Genomic DNA, 21,531 nt, shown 5'->3' with positions numbered 1-21,531 from the left:
ACTGCCCCTTACCTCGGACGTGGGGTAACTCCTCTTGGCCACCGCCCTTCGGGCATGGGTTCCCTCGGCTTCTGCCCCTGAGCTCGGACTGGGGTAGCTCCTCTCGGCCACGCTGAGTGCGCGCTGGTCGCAGCCGCCGTCGCGCTTAGTGCTGAGATTCATGGGGTGGCCAAGAGTCGGACACGACTGAGCGACTGAAGTGAACTGAACTGATCTGCTTTGGTTCTTTTTAAGAAACTGCCTGCTACTCTTTTCGGTTTTTTTTTGTTTGTTTGTTTTAAACAGAAGCCACAACAGCTGCCTATGGGACTATGGGAGTATAATTAATCAAGTAATCAACCAGCCACCACTGTTAAAGTGTTTTAATATCAATGTAAAATGAGATCAGGATTCTACAAGCAAGTTTCAGAATGTGAACAGCGATTTCTAAGATGATTTCTCTTCTTTTCAGGAGCCTAAATATAAACACATATAAATCTTAGGATTTTTTTAATATCAAGTATTTTTCTCATTTTAATACAACTATAATTGACAAACATGCAAAATAACTAAGCTCCAAATCAAAGACTTTTAGTAGAAACATCCAAGTGAAAAATGAAGCATTTTAATTTACTTATTGGCCATAAACTCAGCAAGAAACCATCTTTCCTCCCATATCTCAGAAAAACCACCACCAACTAATTTATTTCTAGTGCATCAATACCATTAACACTATTTAACCCTCCTTTGTCAGCATCCAGATATCCCTGGTTCAAACTAAGTAAATTAACGTCACAGTTCCAGTGCTGGAAATGCCCTACTATCCTCTTCACTGCATCACACTGACAAGGCACCTACCAACAATGCATAGGGTAGGAAACGAGCCACGAAGAACATAATGGCTTAACTGAAGAGTGCCAATTGAGTGAGGATATTAGTGGAAATGTAAAATTCTAGGAGGTATTCTTTTTTCATTCTCTCCAAGTTACCAACATGTATAGTACCACAAAGTAAAGAGTAGGGGAAGGTAACAACAGCCACATACATGAAATCTCCCTAGAACTAAAAGCAAACTAAACAAAATGCAAACTATAGTGGGCCAATGAACTGACTTCCATTTGGGTTTTATTTGTGGCTGCAAGCAACCTCTAAACTGAGATTCATAAATTAGGGAACAGTTTCAATGCACTGAGGAATCAGCAATTTGTATAAGAGCATTATTAAAGCATTTTCAGAGTTGTATGTGCTTCATTGTTGAATTTGGTACCAACAGTCAAGAAATAACTAAATAATAATAAAAAAACTCAAGTATTTCCTTTTTACTATACCTACTTCCAAACATTATAAAGTATCTTTAACACAATTTTCTATGTCATCCCTTAAGTGAATTAGCCAAACAGGTAGAAACTCAAAACATAACTGTAATATTACACAGAAGAATAATTTTCCTTCAATAACTTAGTCTGTTCCAAAGTATTTCTGTCCGAAATGTGTAGGTGCAACAGGATGAACTTCAGTAGTTAAAATTGTGATCTCCGGAAACTCTTGAATGATTGATTTGGCACCTTCAAAAATAAAAGAAAAATTGTCATTATGGTGGGATTTTTTTTAATAACATTACCTAGAATTCAGTAATTTTATGGTCAGTCAATAGGTCTACTACTGACAGAAGACAGAGAGCAATAACCTTTGGACAAACAGTTAGACTTGGTTAATCTCTTATTTATATAATTTCTGATACCTGAAAAGTTTTTATAGTAGTCAGACTATGTTTCCACCCATTCACTAATAAATTCTTAGAATCAAACTGTTTTGTATTCAATACATGAAAAATATATTCAGTTATAGCAACTTTTCCCCTAACGAGTCATTTGTTTTATTTTAAAGGCAGCTGATAGAGAGAATACAGTCCTTCTGGAAACAGGATCATACATTAGATGATGGTTTCTCAATTGGAACACATTGAAACAAGTGCAAAGACTTTTTTATTATATCACAGAAAGCTACTTTTTGAGAATTTATAACTCTAGCCTGGGCGGGGAGGAGGTGGAGGAGGAAAAGACAGGGACTAGCTTGGATCCCAGTCAAACTAAAAAGCCATAGCAAGGATGCTACAGAGGAAGATTTTTTCATCTATAATGTCAAAGAATGAGTATCCTATTCTACTAACGCATATATATGGAATTTAGAAAAATGGTAACAATAACCCTGTATGCGAGACAGCAAAAGAGACACAGATGTATAGAACAGTCTTTTGGACTCTGTGGGAGAGGGCGAGGGTGGGATGATTTGGGAGAGTGGCATTGAAACATGTAAATTATCATATGTGAAACGAATCACCAGTCCAGGTTCGTTGCATGATACAGGGTGCTCGGGGCTGGTGTACTGGGATGACCCAGAGGGATGGGACGGGGAGGGAGGTGGGAGGGGGGTTCAGGATGGGGAACACATGTACACCCATGGTGGATTCATGTCATTGTATGGCAAAACCAATACAATATTATAAAGTTAAAAAATTTAAAAAAAATTTAAAAAAAGAACTAACACAGTTACTTTTCTACTCCCAAAGACAGAAAACCCAATAATTATTTGGTGATCTCAAAATTTACAATGCTACCTCTGTTATATAGACAGATGACCAAGCAAATCAGCCTTTGTAACCATCAACATTTGAACTACAGGTAATTTCTCATTATGAAACAGCAAAGTAATCAATGGCCTACTAAGTGTGACTCTCTCAAGTGGTTTTTCTGTAGCCTCTTCATGGTTGACTGAGATACGGAACCTTTGGAAATGAGGAAATGCTCTAACTAGAAGCAACACATTTCTCTTATAAAACAAATACAAATTCATTGTAGAACATTTGGAAAATAAAAAAAAGCTTAAAAAATAACATAAGTCACTTAGAATTCCACCACCCTAAGACAACCACTATTAATTTCAAATAAAAATTGAATTAGTATTGTGCATCTGTCTAGCCTCTCATGTTGAGGAAAGACTTATTAGGTTTCATGTTAAACCCAAGTCAGATTTTGGTAGTCATAATAATTTGTATTAGTCATCTCTAAATTTAGTGATGACATTTTATCCTATTCTAATGCTGTTGTGCTTCTGTTGTTTTGACTGACCAAATTTTTTTTTTGTTGCAATGATGTCAAAACGTATCAAATTTTACATTTTAAATATGTGATATATTGTATGTCTACTATATCTCAATAAAGTTGCTAAAAATAGATTGATCAAACGTGAGGAAAACTGTAAGCAGGTCCTGGATATGACCTTCCTATATGCAAGGCTAAAGTCACTCCTTTTCTAACTCTTAAAAAAGTCTGCAGCCTAACTCATAGTTCTGAAAGTCAACAGAAGATTGTGGTGATGGCTGAGTGGTCAGCCTCACTAAAGCTATCGTTCATTCTGCTTTTACATTTAGATTTTCTGACATCATTAAATATTTTTTCAAAAACACGATTTAACAGTTTTATATTACATACAGTTGATCCTTGAACAACATGGAGGCTAATCCACATATAACTTACAGTCAGCCCTCTGTATCTGTAGTTCCTCTACATACATGAATTCAACCAACCATGGATTGTGTTGTACTGAAAAATATCCACATATAAGTGGATCCACGCAGTTCAAACCCACATTGTTCAAGGGTCAACTGTATATTTATTTAACTATTTCCAAGTAAGTCACTTATATACTTTCAAATTTTTTCTTACATGAAAATGATAGTCTCTTCAATGACTATCCTAAACACTGAATTTCTACATGCCTTTATGATTTTTTTTTTAGGATACTTTCATAATTGTCTTATGGCAAAGAAACCCAGTGTCTTAAATTAGGCTTACCTCTCTCAGTAAATGAAGAACACAAGTTCTTTCATCATGCCCTTTGAGCAGAAGTCTAAGTTTAAAAACTTCTGCTCTTTGCTTCATACTACAAAGCTTACTTCAGAAAGACCACAGGGCTAGCTAGAACCTTGATTTTCTTGCTGTTTGAGAGCATTTCTCAGGCTCAGGTGGGAAGCCAGAGAAATAGGGACCTTTCAGCCACCAGCAAGCTCTACTCAAACAGGGCCACCATGAAAACAACTGCAATTCCCTTCAGTGTGGTTAGTTCATACTTTTCCATTTGAATTTGAACATTAGAGTGGTTGAATGGTGTAAAGTATTACAACTAAGCTTAGAGATGACAAACACAGGTTATAATTATCAAAATTCAGTTAGGAATTAATGTGAAAGCAAATGAACTTTTCTTCAGGATGAATGGTTGGACAGATGCACACTTAACCACTCCATGACCATCCAGAGCCCCAGATGCTGCCTCTTGTTGAACTCACCATGAGGAGTGGAGAACAGACTGAGTAGGATAATAACACTAGGTTGAACTCCATGTTCTATGAGAACCTTTACAGCTTCAATTACAGTATTTCCAGTACCTGAAATCAAATGAAAATCAAATGCATTGGAAACTTTAACATTCATCTCAAAATACCTTTGAAGTTGCTTCAAAGTAAAAGCAGTTTAGTAATCTAACATAAGATACTCCTAGATAAAGCTTCATTTGAAGATGCCCATTTTTTATAAATGATGTTATTTTCAACAACAGACATAACCCATGTACTTTTCAGCTTTCAAATGCACAAGCCCTAAATTCATTCAGTATTTGAGATATCAAATGTAATACCCACCTGCTACCCCCAACTCTAGGATCTGAGCAAGCATAGGAAAAGACTAGAATAGGAGAAAAAAATATTACCTCCAAAGAGAATAAATCCTTGAGAAAACCATTGCTATACTCTGAGCTAGAAAAGGGACATATTTTAATATATATTCCGTGTTCTATATATTTTGCCTCATTAAATCTTTTGCTTCAATCTGTTAATCTTAAAATAGAAGCTTTTTGGAGCTAATAAAGTTTGACTAATGTGTATTTTCTTATTACACAATAAAAATTCCCCAGAGAACTGCCCAGGGCAACTTCAAATCCAACTGAGAAAAACAAAAAAAGAACACATTTAGAAACAGTTTCATTTTTAAAGAAGGGTACCTAGAAGGTAGGCACTAAGCTGAATTTTAACCCTAATCAAAGGTTACAAATTAAATGCAAACAACTCACTGAGAATTGGATACATCAGAAGGACTTTTCTTCTGTAAATGTCTGGGGGGAACTTGGCATAATATACTTTGGCTCTTTGTGTCTCCTCATCACTCTGAATCAGGATCTTTCCAATTCGTATGGATCGACAGCAGTCTCGTAAACCTTGTTCCATGGCCTCACCTTGAAGTAGGAAATAAAAAAGAAAGAGTGATTAAGAGTAGATAGAGTGAAAGTCTGAGAATAAGCCAAAGAAGAGCTTGTGACTATTATTAACACAATAAAGACACTGTCAAAATGGAAGCAATTCTTCTTAAGCTAATAGCTTCCACTTCTGATAAAATATGATTTTATACTTAGTTCAGGTCAATGAAACTAGGTTAAGGGCTGGTCAACAAAACTAGGATAAGCTAACTTTACTGCTGGCTTACAAGTTTTAGAGTTGTCATGCTTCCATGATTACAGGTAATAAAGTGTTTAAGCTGCTCTCTGAACTTTTCTATATCAGGAACATTTTAATTCTATTATTTTAAGGACACTGTATTACTTTCATCAGACAAAAATATAAAATATTATGGAAGAATGAGGGCTGTAGACCAAAGGCTCTCCATTTAGATCAAGCTGACATCAAGAGATATCATGTAGCCCCAGCAATGACTTCAGTGGCAGAGGCTTGGCTGGTAAACAGTGAAAAAGTAATATGCTGTTCCTTCTTCCCCCAGGGATCCAAACCAAAACCACCATTATCCCCTTGGTTTCTGAAGGTAAAGCTATTTTTGAGTCTGAATTCATTTAAGGAAGTGTTTGCTAAAAGTCAATCATTCTCACATCATCTTCAAGATTTCAGGCCACATCAAAATTCTTCTTGTACAGTTATTTACTTAATATTTTTCTTTAAATTAATTATTTTTGTTTACATTTAAGAGGAAACTGTATATCACTAGTGAAAATATAAAAAGTTTCTTTCTAATAGATATGGAAATAAACCAAGAGCTACTAAAGTTAAAAACACCCTCTCTCTGCATCACTCCAAGGTCGTCTGGTATACACTAGGGGTGCAAGGACCATGCTGTTGCCTTTAGGGCAGAAGCTGGACTAAAACAGAAGAAACTGTGCCTTAAAAGTCCATCTCCATTGTCTTTACCAGTTGTAAAAGGTTGAACAGCATTGTTCTGAAAATCCTATCATTACTTAAGAGCTACTTTCTATTTTAAAAAAAGGAGCTTAAAGCTCCTATTTTATTTGAGATATCCAGTTGTTCACAAACAGAACTTCATAGCCAGAGAAGCAATGGGAATGTTTATACGTGAAAAAAGAAAAATCCGGGGACTTTCTTGGTGGTCCAGAGATTAAGACTCCACACTCCCAGTGCAGGGGGCATGGGTTCAGTCCCTGGCAGGGCAACTAAGATCCCATATGCACAAGGTTCAGCCAAAGGGAAAAAAATCCATCTGTTTCCAATGCAAGCAAGTGGGGATTCTACCATACCCTGGATCTTGTACAAAGAATAATTAATGAATTAAGTTACTGAATGGAAATAATCATCCCCATGTAACAGGTATAGGTCCTAGTTATAGGCATGTGATTTTGCTGCACAAAGGTTAATTTACAAGGGCAATTGGTTGGACTCAAACACAAACACATTAGACTAGCAATTGGAAATACTTAATCACAGTTAAGTTCTTTTGCCTACATAATCACATACTCAGCAAACATAAAACTAAAAATATTAAACAAGCCATTCAGTCCAGCTCCTGACAGGGTAGGACTGTTCCTCACAAAAGAAATTTAAAAACCAGAACAAAGATTTTCTCTAGTCGAGTGCTCAAAGTTCTACAGGTCTGAATTTGTGCTATTACATACTCCATCAATCTTTAAGCTTCCCTATTCTCTCCAAGATAGTATCATTACATCCTCCTATTCTTCCACTCTCCTCTGAATTTTTCAAAGCTGGCTTGCCCATGGGGACACACCACTAGGGAAGATGCTCTGCAATTAAAATTAGCCAAACTCGGCAATACATGGGCCATGATTCAAAGGCACTATGAGGATAGACAACACAGGTGGTGAGATTTAAGCTCAGGAGACAAGCCTGCCTCTCAGAAAACAGCAACTGTATCTAAGAATGCAGAGAGACAAAGTCACACATACACAAACCTACCGCTTCTCATTATGCTGACCCCACAATTTCCCTTTTCAAATTTCACGCCTTCATACTTGTACCCTGTTGGGGAATAAAACCAAATAATTTATCTTTCATCATTGGAGCAACTATTTATTTAACAAAGTATCTATGGTTTAAAGTAGATGGGCACAGAACAACTCTTGTCCAAACACACTGTATAACATCTTAGGTTCCCTGTGAAACCAATAGGAAGAGTCATGATTTTTCATAGTTAATTCTTCATAAGAAGCCTGTGGGAATAATTGGGAGAGGTAGACTTCATCGAGCAGGAATAAGCCTTATGATAATTACATACACGTTTCTTAAATTGAATTTAGAGGAGAATTGTTGCATTCCAAGAATGTTGCTGCTGCTGCTGCTATGTCGCTTCAGTCATGTCCAACTCTGTGCGACCCCATAGACAGCAGCCCACCAGGCTCCTCTGTCCCTGGGATTCTCCAGGCAAGAATACTGGAGTGGGTTGCCATTTCCTTCTCCAATGCATGAAAGTGAAGTCGCTCAGTCGTGCCTGACTCTTAGCGACCCCATGGACTGGAGCCTACCAGGCTCCTTCATCCATGGGATTTTCCAGGCAAGAGTACTGGAGTGGGGTGCCATTGCCTTCTCTGTCCAAGAATGCTAGAAACCCCATAAATTCAAACTAGGAGCCCGCTGTGAGCCACAGCAGAGAACCTCCTTATTCCTGTCCACTTTTATTAACCTGCATTCTGTGTTTAAAAGCAGAAGAGAAAGACTGAAGTAATTATCAAGACACATTCATGCCTTGATCTCAGACTGAATTTGTATCAATTTTGATGCAGCAAGGTTAATCCCTAATTTTCACAAAATCAACCTTTGGATATAACAGTTTCCATTATTTAATAAAGAACCATATCAGAATTTCAAATCCCTAAAATAGGGATCCTTGACTGTTCTCTGTTAGAGCAGAACAAATCTAAATACTCTTCTCCAATCCTCATCGTTTTTATTTTCTTTTTTACTTTTCTTTTTTACCTGGAGCTTCCATTGCTAAACCACCCCACACATTTGTTAACACCAGCATCTTCCCCACAAAGGTGAAGGTAAGCTGACAGCAATTCTTAGCTCTGGTCCCAATGTGCCATCATCAAAGGTAACATCCGAATGTTGAAGAATATTTATTAACCTTTAACTTAAACTGACAAACAAGCTATGAACAAAAGTCATTCACATAAATTTCTTTACTAAATGTCCCCAAATTTAATAAGTTGTTTAAAAGAACAGCTCCATGCAGATGGCTCATTTTGCATACTGATTTACTCAGACTGCTTTCTTCTCATTTTCCCCCAATTCCACCACAGAATTTTTATGAGAATATGAGAGTAACAGCCCTGATTACCTGTTGGAGTGGTCACCATGCATTCTTCATATGGCAGCTGATTCAATCCCTCTTCCACAACAAGTCTGATCTAGAGAGTCAAAGGAAGAATAATTTGAGAATTTGCTAAGAATCTCCTGTTAGCTGTTAGCCTCAGGAGTTTAACACCGGGCAAAAGTCAGCAACATACTAGGCAAGGATTTAACTTACAGTAGTAGGAAGGGCCGGAGAAGGCAATGGCACCCCACTCCAGTACTCTTGCCTGGAAAATCCCACGGACAAAGGAGCCTGGTGGACTGCAGTCCATGGGGTCGCGAAGAGTCGGACACGACTGAGAGACTTCCCTTTCACTTTTCACTTTCATGCATTGGAGAAGGAAATGGCAACCCACTCCAGTGTTCTTGCCTGGAGAATCCCAGGGACCGGGGAGCCTGGTGGGCTGCCATCTATGGGGTCGCACAGAGTTGGACATGACTGAAGCGACTTAGCAGTAGCAGTAGGAAGGGCGACCCTCTCATGTGTTAGATTCAGTTCAGTTCAGTTCAGTCTCTCAGTCGTGTCCTACTCTTTGTGACCCCATGGACTGCAGCATGCCAGGCCTCTCTGTCCATCACCAACTCCTGGAGTTTACTCAAACTCATGTCCATTGAGTCGGAGATGTCATCCACCATATCATCCTCTGTTGTTCCCTTCTCCTCCCACCTTCAATCTTTCCCAGCATCAGGGTCTTTTCAAATGAGTCAGCTCTTCTCATCAGGTGGCCAAAGTATTGGAATTTCTGCTTCAGCATCAGTCCTTCCAATGAATATTCAGGACTGGTTTCCTTTAGGATGGACTGGTTGGATCTCCTTGCAGTCCAGGGGACTCTCAAGAGTCTTCTCCAACACCACAGTTCAAAAGCATCAATTCTTCGGCACTCAGACTTCTTTATAGTCCAACTCTTACATCCACACATGACTACTAGAAAAACCATAGCTTTGACTAGATGGAGCTTTGTTGGCAAAGTAACGTCTCTGCTTTCTAATATGCTGTCTAGGTTGGTCATAACTTTCCTTCCAAGGAGCAAGCATCTTTTAATTTCATGGCTGCAGTCGCCATCTGCAGTGATTTTGGAGCCCCAAAAAATAGTCTCTCACTGTTTCCAGTTTCCCTATCTATTTGCCATGAAGTGATGGGACCAGATGCCATGATCTGAGCCTTCTGAATGTTGAGTTTTAAGCCAACTTTTTCACTCTCCACTTTAACTTTCATCAAGAGGCTCTTTAGTTCCTCTTTGCTTTCTACCATAAGGGTGGTGTCATCTGCATATCTGAGGTTATTGATATTTCTCCCAGCAATCTTGATTCCAGCTTATGCTTCATCCAGCCCAGAATTTTGCATGATATACTCCGCATATAAATTAAATAAGCAGGGTGACAATATACAGCCCTGACATATTCCTTTCCTGATTTGGAACCAGTCTGTTGTTCCATGTCCAGTTCTAACTGTTGTTTCTTGACTTGCATACAGATTTCTCAGGAGGTAGGTCAAGTGGTCTGGTATTCCCATCCCTTGAAGAATTTTCCACATTTTTTTGTGATCCACACAGTCAAAAGGCTTTGGCATAGTCAATAAAGCAGAAGTAGATGTTTTTCTGGACCTGTTAGATTTTCTGTTAGATTCAGAGATAGAACCAAATGTCAGGCTGCTTGCTGCTAGGTATCCAACCTTGGTGAGGCACGTGATTGTCACTAAAAGTCTCAAGTATGCCTTCTGATTATCATTCAGTTAGTCCAGGCTATATTATGAGAAATGCAAAACCACAGCAAGTGCAAGAGTCATGGCTGGAACACTTGGACATAATATACTTCTGGTAACTGGAAATAGTGCCCACTGGGAACTGCTTTGCCTTATTTAGTCTTTGAAATTGTTAAGTTGGATGCTTTTTAACAAAGGCCCACCATGATGCGAAATAAATCCTGAATTTCTTAGGAGGAAATAAATGAGTGGATGGAACTGAACCAATTTACTGAGCTTGAAGTAGGATACAGTTGAATGTATTAGGACTTCCCAGCTTAAAGAAAAAAGGCTCCTAATGATCTTAATGTGTACAGAGCAAAGAATCCATCAGAACTACAAGGAATATCCTCCAAAACCCATCAGATATTCCTATGAACATCCAGAGGCCACTACAAAAAGGCAGTGCTGAGTCTGTAGAGCACATTTTCTCCAATCAGTATTACATTACTGATTAAGAACAGCAAGGAGAAATGTCAAGCCCTATGCTCTGTTATCACAACAAAACACCCTGCTGCTGTTAAAATGATAAATGTTAAATGGGCTGCACTGTGTCAACCTGGAGTACCAGAGGGTCCAGGAACCTCATGAATACTGTGTGTGTGTGTGTGCATACTCACCTCTAGCCACCACCATCTGTAGAGATTAATGTTTCTTATGAGCAAAGTACAAAGAAAGATGAGGATCATTTTCTTTGAAGAGCCTTGTTTTCCTTCTAGTAATACTCCTCCAAAGAGTCTTACCACCTGCCCATCTCCTCCAACTTTGGGACAAGAATTAGTGTGTCCAAGATTTACAGGAGAACATAAACCAGAAGAAGGGTTTAACCTCTTCTCAAGAGTTAAAATTCAAAATCTGAGTGCCAGGAAAGCCAATCCTGACAAATTCAGGACAGAATTAATGTCAACTATAACAGGACCCTTGTGCTAGAAGAGACAGTATACTAGAAATCCCCATCATCAGAAACCTCAACAGCTCCAGTCCCTACCACAACCACAACTGACCTTCCACACCCCGCACCCCCAATATCAGGACCTTCACATCTAACTTCACAGAACAGAGAGGTCCAAAATTACCATCCACTCAGGTGAATTTTGCCCCGGGTCCTTATTATCTCATTTGACTAAGATATAATGCCTGCCCTTTCAAGCAAGCATTTGATAATAACCATGATCTTAATTCCTATGTTCTATAGGAAAATGGCACAAGGAGAGCAAAAGGAAGAAAGAGAGAGAAATCATTTTCTATCAGTGAACACCAAGATCTCTGTTTCCCCCCACAGCAGCCACTGACACAACTGTCTTGAACCCTTTGGTTTGATAAAAGCAAAAAGAATAACCTATCACTCTAAGAATGTCAACTACATTTATCTTGATGCAATCCAAGGATTTTTACTGTCCCTGGAAGCTCAAATAGAAGTGGCCTTTGAACCAAGAATACATAAAAGTCAAAAGTAGAATATGTGCTGTCTATACTCTTTTGGAATAAAGACTTCCCTAGGAAAAATGCAAATGAAGAGTTTCATACCTCCCCCTATACAACATCATCACATTCCCTTTAATAATCTATCTTCTACTATCTAGTATCTGGTTATAACTATAAGCTTAATAAGTCACTTTTCTTTCTTTCCCAGACTAAACAATGAGAATAGTATTTATACTGTAAACCACACAAGATCAGGGACCATGTCTTTATGCTTTACCACTGAATCTCCTCCCACCTACAACACAGTCTGGCACAGTGTCTGACTCACATGAGTTCAATGTATATTTCACGAAGTGATGAATACTAGGAACCACAGTAGAACATCTGTCAACCTCATTCCAAGCACGAAACAAACTTAGATATACACACAAGAAGTAAACAGGGCTTACCTAAGACAGCCCAGTTTGGCCTGAGAGCCTCTCAGATGACACTAGCTAAACAGAATTGGGCTTGGTCAATTCTTAACAGGAATTCCCTACGTGTAGACAGTATCCACATGTGAAGATACTACAGAAAATAAGAGGCAAGATAGATATCCATCCCCATGTAAACTATAAGATAGCTATTAGCTTTTGTGCATTCTATGGACACCACAAGGGTAACTACTAGGTCTCTTTACATCTTTGGTTTCCTTTTAATTTACTTCACTTCACTGACCTAAGAAGAGGTACTTAAGACTGAGGATCAAGTTACCAAGATCCACTTGAAAAGTAGTGGTACATCAGAACTATAGACAGTGAGTTTGTAGACAATGATTTGAGGTGAATGGAATTGAGGCAGAGTTTTAATGAAAGAGTAGAAACAACACTTGCAAAGTCTAGCAAGATGTTACTTGGTACCATCTCTCTCAACCTCAGAATGTTCTCAAACAAAAAGCCCCTTGGGCTACTATGATTGTAACACTAGGAACAACAATGAAATGAAGATTGAAAACCTCCATCCACCTACCAAACGATCCGCAGAAAACATGAAGTCCCCTCTACTGGCTGTCCTAAAAAAAAAAGTACAAGTTTTAGTCTAGATTAGAGCTTTAAAGTGAAATATTACTTAACATATATACAGTAACACAGATATTAAAACCTATTACATGATAAAAGCTTACCTGTAATAGACTATTATTGAGACATGATATTTTTCACTAGGATACAGGAACCTAAATGGAATGACTTGATATTATTGAAAATGCTCATCTGATATCATTAGAGACAGAAATTGAAAAGATCATGTAGTCTCCCACTGAACTGCTCAAGTATATACTCTTCAACCAGGAGATGAACAAGTTCCTCCTGGAAAATGGCAGCATATCCAGAGCTTAAGTTAAGAAAAAAAAATTGCAGTAAGAAAACCAGGTTCTCCCCATTCTCACGCACCATTCATCCCAATTTAAAATGCTTATTACCAACATAAGTAACCATCTACTTTGCCTCTAATTCTTTCTGGAATGAGAACTGTACAAACAAGTTAATCCTCTATTTTTGTTATTGCTTCCAAGAACACATAACCTAATTAACAAGACCTCTTTTGCAAACTATTGATAAATTGTTCCATTTTTCAATCAAATAGCTTATTCCATAGATCTTTCTACCAATTTCCTGTACAATTCCTTCTGGTCAGTATTTTCAGATCCTGAGGTACCCAAGTAATAATAACCCAAGGTTGCACCCACCCACAAACTGTTAAAACAGCCAAAAGGGGAATGTTATAAGGCTGACATTTTTTTCTTTTGTAAAAATGTATTATTGTTCCTTCTCCTTCTCTCATGTAACTTAAATGATCTGACTGATTTACAGTTTATATACGTAATAATCCCCATCTGCCTGCCCATTGCATACCTAAAATATTCCCCAACATAGCATCAAAATGGCATATGCGAGCATATATTATCTCAGTATACCATTAATCACAACTCTTTTTCAAGCTGCATTTATTTCTCTGACAGGAAAAAGCAATGAAATATCCCTTACACAAATGGAGTTAGGTTTCTTAGAGTAACCACAGTTCTTTCATTATTACAGATACTAACTCTCTAAAATATAGCAAGAATATACATCTAGGTCTGTATTCTTTATATATAAATACTCCCTAAACTCAGAAAACTCTATCCACATGACTATACACAGAGAGCTCATTTAAAACAGGCTTTAGGGGCTCCCCTGGTGGCCCAGTGGTAAAGAACTGCCTGCCAGTGCAGGAAACACCAGTTCAGTCCCTGATCCAGGAAGATCCCACATGTAGTGGAGTAACTAAGCCCATGTGCCACAACTATTGAGCCTGTGCTCCAGAGCCCAGCAGCCACAACTACTGAGCCAATGTGCCACAACTACTGAAGCCCACACACCCTAGAGCGCATGCTCCACAACAAGAGAAGCCACTGTAATGAGAAACCCCCACATGGCAGCTACAGAGTAGCCTCCACTCACTGCAACTAGAAAAAAGCCTACATAGCAACGAAGACCCAGCACAACCAAAATAAATAAATAAATAAAACAGGCTTTATTTTATGTATTGCAGTTTTCAAATGAAAATATACTATTACATCAGCACCTTTCATTTCTATAATAAGTCTTCACAACATGCTTGTCAAAGAAGTAAAAGTCAGTGAACCACACACACACACAAAAGAAAATACTGAAGACTACTACCCTGTTTGGTAGACCTACATAAACTTGTCTAAACAGCCAGAACACAGTTTTTCAATAAGGTAGGAAAGTCTGGATTCTTTAAGAAAAGTCTTAAAAAAATATCCAGTAATATATTTTGAGAACACACCTGAAATACTTGTCTTTAATTTCTGATCAGTTACACATAAATATATTACAAAGAAAAGTTATATTAGGTTAAGAGATTGGAGTTGTTCAAATTCATTATTTTACTTTAGAATGAAACATTTTAACATCTTCACATTCTCCTTAAAAATATCAGCTTCAGTTGACAACTTTTGCATGATAAACATTTCTCTACATTCCAAAAAAAGTACATGATGTGAGAACCTAATAAGAACTATCATCTCTTGATAGTTATTTAACTTCCAGTAAAACTCAGTCATCCCACTATAAACAGTAATTACTAACCTATACACTGCTGTTTTTGACAGACTTCAGACTCATTCCATTCACTTTGAATCAATTTAGAAATTAAAGTAAAGCTAGAATACAGTAAATTGGTTGCATTTTGAACAAAACCCACAGTGTTCTTCAATATCCACATCTAAATCCTTTACATTGTTAACACCAGAGTTTCATTAAGCAGATATTTCCTGTTAGATAAATCAAGTTGCATATAATCTCTAGGCCTCTACTTTAGACCCAACACTGGACTAAAGTATGTGTTAATAAAGATGTTTTAATGTAAACCAGATCCCAGGTCTTATTCACTCCATATACTTGGTTTCAAATCATAACTCTATTCACCTCTGTCTCAAAACCATTCTTTAAAAAAATCTGTGATACTGTAAACAAAGTTTTGAGAGACATTTTAATCATTTTGTATCTGATAACTTTCCCAAATAAAATCTAATACAAGATCATCACAAAACAACAAACACACTGACACACACCCCTGGATTATTGTATAATATATTCAAATATTTAAACAGTGATATCCAGGCGCTCATAATTCAAAGCACAGAAATCTAATTAATGTTGAGTACCTTTTAAGTTGTGTGAACTCCAAATAGGATTAATAATGCAGACCTAACCATATCTGACCGGAGAAGGCAATGGCAACGCACTCCAGTACTCTTGCCTGGAAAATCCCATGGACGGAGGAGCCTGGTAGGCTGCAGTCCATGGGGTCGCTAAGAGTCGGACACGACTGATCGACTTCCCTTTCACTTTTCACTTTCATGCATTGGAGAAGGAAATGGCAACCCACTCCAGTGTTCTTGCCTGGAGAATCCCAGGGACGGGGGAGCCTGGTGGGCTGCCGGCTACGGGGTCACACAGAGTTGGACACAACTGAAAAGACTTCGCAGCAACAACCATATCTGAGAAAAGTGCCAACTTATCCTGACACTTTGCCCAACAAAAGTGCCACACATCTGTAGTAACAAAATGAAAGCCAAAGATACCATTAAAAATATATATATATTTCACAGTGAAACAACAAAAGAATGAGAATCACGCCAGAAACCATATCCTCACTTCAATGTGGATTTGGCAAATCGGACTCTTCCCTACTTAAGACAGTGTATAAAGCACTTTAAAGTTTCCAGGGAAGCTACAGTAATTGAATATAGTTTAAAACATGGACATCTCAAAGCAGACCCAAACCAAGATGAAATCAGGAGAAATCTCTGACCTTTCTTTCAAAATGGGCCAATAGGTATTTACTTATCATCCACAATATATGGAACTATGAGGGGAATGTTTTATAATATGAAAAAATTAAGACTTCAAGTAGAGATCTTCTCCTCTCTTCTTACTAGACCTCACTACTACTACTAACTACTTTGCTCTTGCTGCTACTACTACTACTACCACTACCACCACCACTAGAGGAATTCTCTAGTATTTTGGAAGACATCCTTTCCTGGGGCAATTACAACTTCAATTTCTAGAGCAGAAACTGCCATTTGATCACTACATGCTACTTATCTGTTCAAAATAAACTTGAAAACCTCACCTCTTGATAAGAAAAATAATTTTAATAACTGTACACACACGCACAAGCATACAGATTTATTTACAAGCATTTACTTAAATGGTCCAAAAGTAACAACAGGTAACAGTAATATACATATATTATTCCCTTTCCCACAGATCATCATTTGTTAAAAGCTTCCTTGGTGCTAAGTACTAAGCACTTTTGATACATTATCTGATCTAATCCTCATATAATCTTAACAAGTAGAGTCTGCTATTATCAATACCACTTTTTTAGTAATGAAAGTAGAGAGGCTTACAGAGATGAAGAATTCCAAGGTTCTCCCCAGCCTGAAGCTAAGTCCCTGAATAAAGCTATTATCTATATTTTGCTATAATAAGGGAATGTTTACTAAAAAGTAACCAGTTTTTAGGTGTATTTTAATGATATTTATCTCCCTGTGAATCAGATGGGCATTTACATACAATGCAAATAATGAAATAAAGATTCTGGCAGGCAAATCATTAAAATGTTCCTTTTTAAGATGGAGAAGCTACTATTATAATGCGGCTTGTAAAGAGTTTATTGTTGTTGTTGTTCAGTCGCTCAGTCATGTCCAACTCTTCACAACCCCATGGACTGCAGCACACCAGGCTTCCCTGCCCTTCACCATCTCCCGGAGCTTGCTCAAACTCATATCCATTGAATCAGAGATGCTATCCAACCATCTCATCCTCTGTCATCCCCTTCTACTGCCTTCAATCTTTCCCAGCATCAGGGTCTTTTCTAGCTGGTTCTTTGCATCAGGTGGCCAAAGTATTGGTTTCAGTTTCAGCATCAGTCCTTCTAATGAATATTCAGGATTGATTTCCTTTAGGATTGACTGGTTTGATCTCCTTACAGTCCAAGGGACTCACAAGAGTATTCTCCAACATCACAGTTCAAAAGCATCAATTTTTCAGCACTCAGCCTTCTTTATAGTCCAACTCTCACATTCATACATGACTACTGGAAAACCATAGCTTTAACCAGACAGACCTTTGTCAGCAAAGTAATGTCTGCATTTTAATATGCTGTCCAGCTTAGTCATAGCTTTCCTTCCAAGGAGTATGAGTCCTTTAATGTCATGGCTGCAGTCACCATCTGCAGTGATTTTGGAGCCCCCCAAAAAATAACATTTGTCACTGTTTCCATTGTTTCCCCATCTCCTTTCCATGAAGTGATGGGACCGGATGCCATGATCTTTGTTTTCTGAATGCTGAGTTTTAAGCCAGCCAGCTTTTTCACTCTCCTCAAGAGGCTCTTTAGTTCTTAGATTTATGCCATAAGTGTGGTGTCATCTGCATATGAGGTTATTGATACTTCTCCTGGCAATCCTGATTTCAGCTTGTGCTTCATCCAGCCTGGCATTTCACATGATGTACTCTGCATATAAGTTAAATAAGCAGGGTGACATTATACAGCCTTGACATACTCCTTTCCCAATTTGGAATCAGTCCATTGTTCCATGTCCGGTTCTAATAGTTGCTTCTTGACCTGCATATAGGTTTTGCAGGAGGCAGGTAAGGTCCCATCTCTTTAAGAATTTTCCAGTTTGTTGTGATCCACACAGTCAAAGGCTTTAGCACAGTCAATGAGGCAGAAGTAGATGTTTTTCTGGAATTCTCTTGCTTTTTCTATGATCCAACAGATGTTGGCAGTTCGACCTCTAGTTCCTCTGCCTTTTTTAAATGCAGCTTGAACATCTGGAAGTTCTCGATTCATGTACTATTGAAGCCTGGCTTGGAGAATTTTGAGCATTGCTATGTTAGCATGTGAAGTGAGTGCAATTTTGTGGTAGTTTGAACACTCTTTGGCATTGCCCTTCTTTGTGAATATAAAGGATATATAATTAAGGTTAATACAAGAATACACCTTATTCAAATGATTAAATTAAAACCTGTCACTCATAACTTAAAAAACAATTTAATTTAAATCAAACCCCGTAAATACAAAAAAAGATTCAAAATAAGTAAAAAAAATAAATCAAACCCTAGAAGTATTGAATTAGGTACTATTTTTGAAAATGAGGATTATACACAAGGATTGCCTTTAGCATTTGCTGTGGGAGAAGTTAAGTCTGGGCATAAAGTTGCCACATTTAGCAAATAAAAATACAGGACACCCAGCTAAATTTGTATTTCAGAAGTGTGTCACATACAGTGTTTAGGATATATTTATACTAAGAAAAAGTATTCACTGTTTATCTGAACTCAAATTTAACTGGGAGTCCTGTATTTACCGAGCAACCTAAGCTAAGGAGGAAGAACTAATTCGGACTCAGTTTTAGCCCAATATGATCTTGTTTGTTTTTGTTTAAGCAACAGGTTAAAGGGAAGTAAAAATAGAAGCTTTTCTGGCAAGTTTAAACCAAAAAACTGTTTCACTAAGAGTTAATGTTTAGTGGAAGATCCAAAAAACATAAGCTCTACTTCCATGGTGGTTGTGGTAGTTTAGTCACCAAATCATGTCCCACTCTTGCAACCCCATGGACTATAACCTGGTAGGCTCCTCTGTCCATGGGGATTCTCCAGGCAAGAATACTGGAGTGGGTTGCCATGCCCTCTTCCAGGGGATCTTCCCAACCCAGGGATCAAATCTTCGCTCCTACACTGCAGGTAGATTCTTTACCACTGAGCCATCAGGAAGAGCAAGCTCTACTACCATAGCTACTTTTTTATGTTATCATTCAAAAAGAATAGCTCCAATGTTTGTCATGGTATGCAGATGATTTAGAAATTATTTTCCTCCTCCTCCCTTCCCCCTCAAAAACAAAACAAAACAACAACAACAAAAAAAACCCAGTCTTGGAGCAAACCTAATCTGATGTGAAAAACAAAAACAAAAAATAGTTTTTAGAGTGCTACCTGCCAAATACAAGTCATCAGGACCACAGCTCTTTAGAGCCTTAAGAATCTCATAAAACAGTGGCATTATTTATTCACACCTCAAGGCAGAGTTCAATGCAAACATTTGAGATCAGGTAGAAAAATAAGTTGTTCAGTAGCTCAGTTGTGTCCGACTCTTTGTGACGCCATGAACTGCAGCACACTAGGCTTCCCTGTCCTTCACTATTTCCCGGAGTTCGTTCAAACTCATGTCCATTGAGCTGGTGATGCCATCCAACCATCTCATCCTCTGTCATCCCCTTCTCCTCCTGCCTTCTATCTTTCCCAGCATCAGTCTTTTCCAGCATTGGAAAATACAACAGAGACATGTATAAAGAAGCAACATCCTCACTCCTGGCCTTAAGCCAGTTAGAAAATTCACACAGAAAACCAAAATCATGTCCATGATTTAAATAACTTGTAGGTCACAGTGTTTTCTGTGATTGACTTTTTGGTTTTGTACAAGTTGAAGGGGTTCTGAGATTTCTCCAGTCTCAGGGTGATGGCAGGCCAGGCTCTCTAGGCTGGCTCTGTGCAATTTAGAATCCCTGGTTCAGCCTATACCCCACAACCAAAACCAGTGAAATCACAATACGAGGGAGAATAGCCATTCTCCCATGGTCAGTGGCCCAGACTGAGTACAGCACAAACACATGTGGTATCTTAAAAGCTACAAGCACTCAGATTCCACCCAACTACTATTCAACTCTAAGGATGGGTTCCAAAAAAAAAAAAAAGACTCCCCAAGCAATTCAAATGAACAGCATTGGTTAAGAACATTACCAAGACAAATGACTCAAATCACATCAAGCTGCCTTCATATTATGGCTGCACAGGATGTTCATCCATCCTGAGGTTAACGGTCTTCCCATCAGGTGACTAAAAAAGTCCACAAGGCTGAATGCGCTCCTTCTTTAATGCTATTTCATGGACTAAAATAAGATTGTTCAACTTTCATCCAAGCTGCCTGCTGCCATGGCAAAATCCCTTTGAGGGCAAATATACAGGAAACATGCAATAGTTCATGAAACAGCTTTACTTTAATGTTTCAGGAGACGAAAACCAACAACAACAACAACGGCAGTGCAGGGGGTGATCTTTTCAATACACTGCACTGCCTTATATATGAAGTCATCAACTATGTTCAAGCGAACTGTGCATTACACTCAGATTTTGCTGCGTTTAATATATAAAGGAGGCAGAAAGGGAAGGATGTGTGGTTTAAATCCATTGCAGCAACAAAAACTGTAAATGAAGCAGTTGTTTCTTTCTGAGTTCACCAGTGACACCTGTGTGACTGAGTAAATTATCTGATCATTTGATATTTAGATTACTGGATACTCAGAAAACCATTTCTTTGAAATTCAATAATACAACCAACATATTATGTTGCAAATACTGTGCAGTTCAAAAAAATAAACACATTTAAAATCAGTGCAATGTTCTCAACATTACCTGCTTTATGTATTTACAACATGCAGTCCTCTTATTCAACTCCATTTCTTCATGCCAAAGTCAATTTAGAAAGCAATTCCTTCAGTAAATAGATACTAAGGACCAGGAACAATAAAAGGAATAACAAGTACTCCAATGGCTTCCATCATGAGACAGTTCCATAGTGCATATACATAATGTCACATCAAAATAGAGAAGAGCATAAGGGTCCAAGGAAGACAGACTGTGATAGGTACGATAACTATAGCCATGTAAATATAGCTGCTTTAACCACCAGCACTCTACACCAGTCCCCCAAAGGGGATGAAACAACAGATCCTCTTTGTGTGAGAGGATACCAATTTTTGAAGATAAAGGAACAGAGGCCTCTATTAACAAACAGATTTGAGTAACAAAAACAAAACTAAGTGTCTCCATTCTAAATAACTAAACATTGATCCAGTTCAGTTCAGGCGCTCAGTCGTGTCCAACTCTTTATGATCCCACAGACTGCAGCATGACAGGCTTCCATGTCAATTAGTTATCAAAATTAGCATCAATTGGTTATCAAAAATTGTAGTGAGTTTTTCTATTCTGTATCATAGCAGGATAAAAATTATCTAGGCTCTCTCCGTGTTTTTTTTTTTTTTTTTTTTAATAAGAATGTGAGTTCTATATTTTGGAGATTAATCCCTTGTTGATTGCTTTGTTGAAAATATTTT

General features: G+C 38.1%; 1 protein-coding gene across 1 annotated transcript in view; it reads right to left on the bottom strand.

Annotated features, from left to right (window-relative positions):
* Positions 1 to 347: 347 nt before the first annotated feature.
* Positions 348 to 21,531, bottom strand: part of UPRT (uracil phosphoribosyltransferase homolog) — a 30,199-nt gene continuing 9,015 nt past the window's right edge. Inside the window, exons 2-7 of the mRNA XM_027534249.1 lie at positions 12,813 to 12,855; positions 8,625 to 8,694; positions 7,244 to 7,306; positions 5,104 to 5,265; positions 4,325 to 4,423; positions 348 to 1,544 (exon numbers count right to left, since the gene is read on the bottom strand). Of these exons, the coding sequence (XP_027390050.1) occupies positions 1,438 to 1,544; positions 4,325 to 4,423; positions 5,104 to 5,265; positions 7,244 to 7,306; positions 8,625 to 8,694; positions 12,813 to 12,855 (544 nt within the window). The 3' untranslated portion in view covers positions 348 to 1,437. The remainder of the gene's footprint in view (positions 1,545 to 4,324; positions 4,424 to 5,103; positions 5,266 to 7,243; positions 7,307 to 8,624; positions 8,695 to 12,812; positions 12,856 to 21,531) is intronic.

This window comes from Bos indicus x Bos taurus, chromosome X (genome assembly GCF_003369695.1).
Source record: "Bos indicus x Bos taurus breed Angus x Brahman F1 hybrid chromosome X, Bos_hybrid_MaternalHap_v2.0, whole genome shotgun sequence".
In the NCBI taxonomy this organism is placed as follows: Eukaryota; Metazoa; Chordata; class Mammalia; order Artiodactyla; family Bovidae; genus Bos; species Bos indicus x Bos taurus.
The sequence above is the reverse complement of the archived record's forward strand: the minus strand, read 5'-3'. Positions and strand labels throughout refer to the sequence as shown.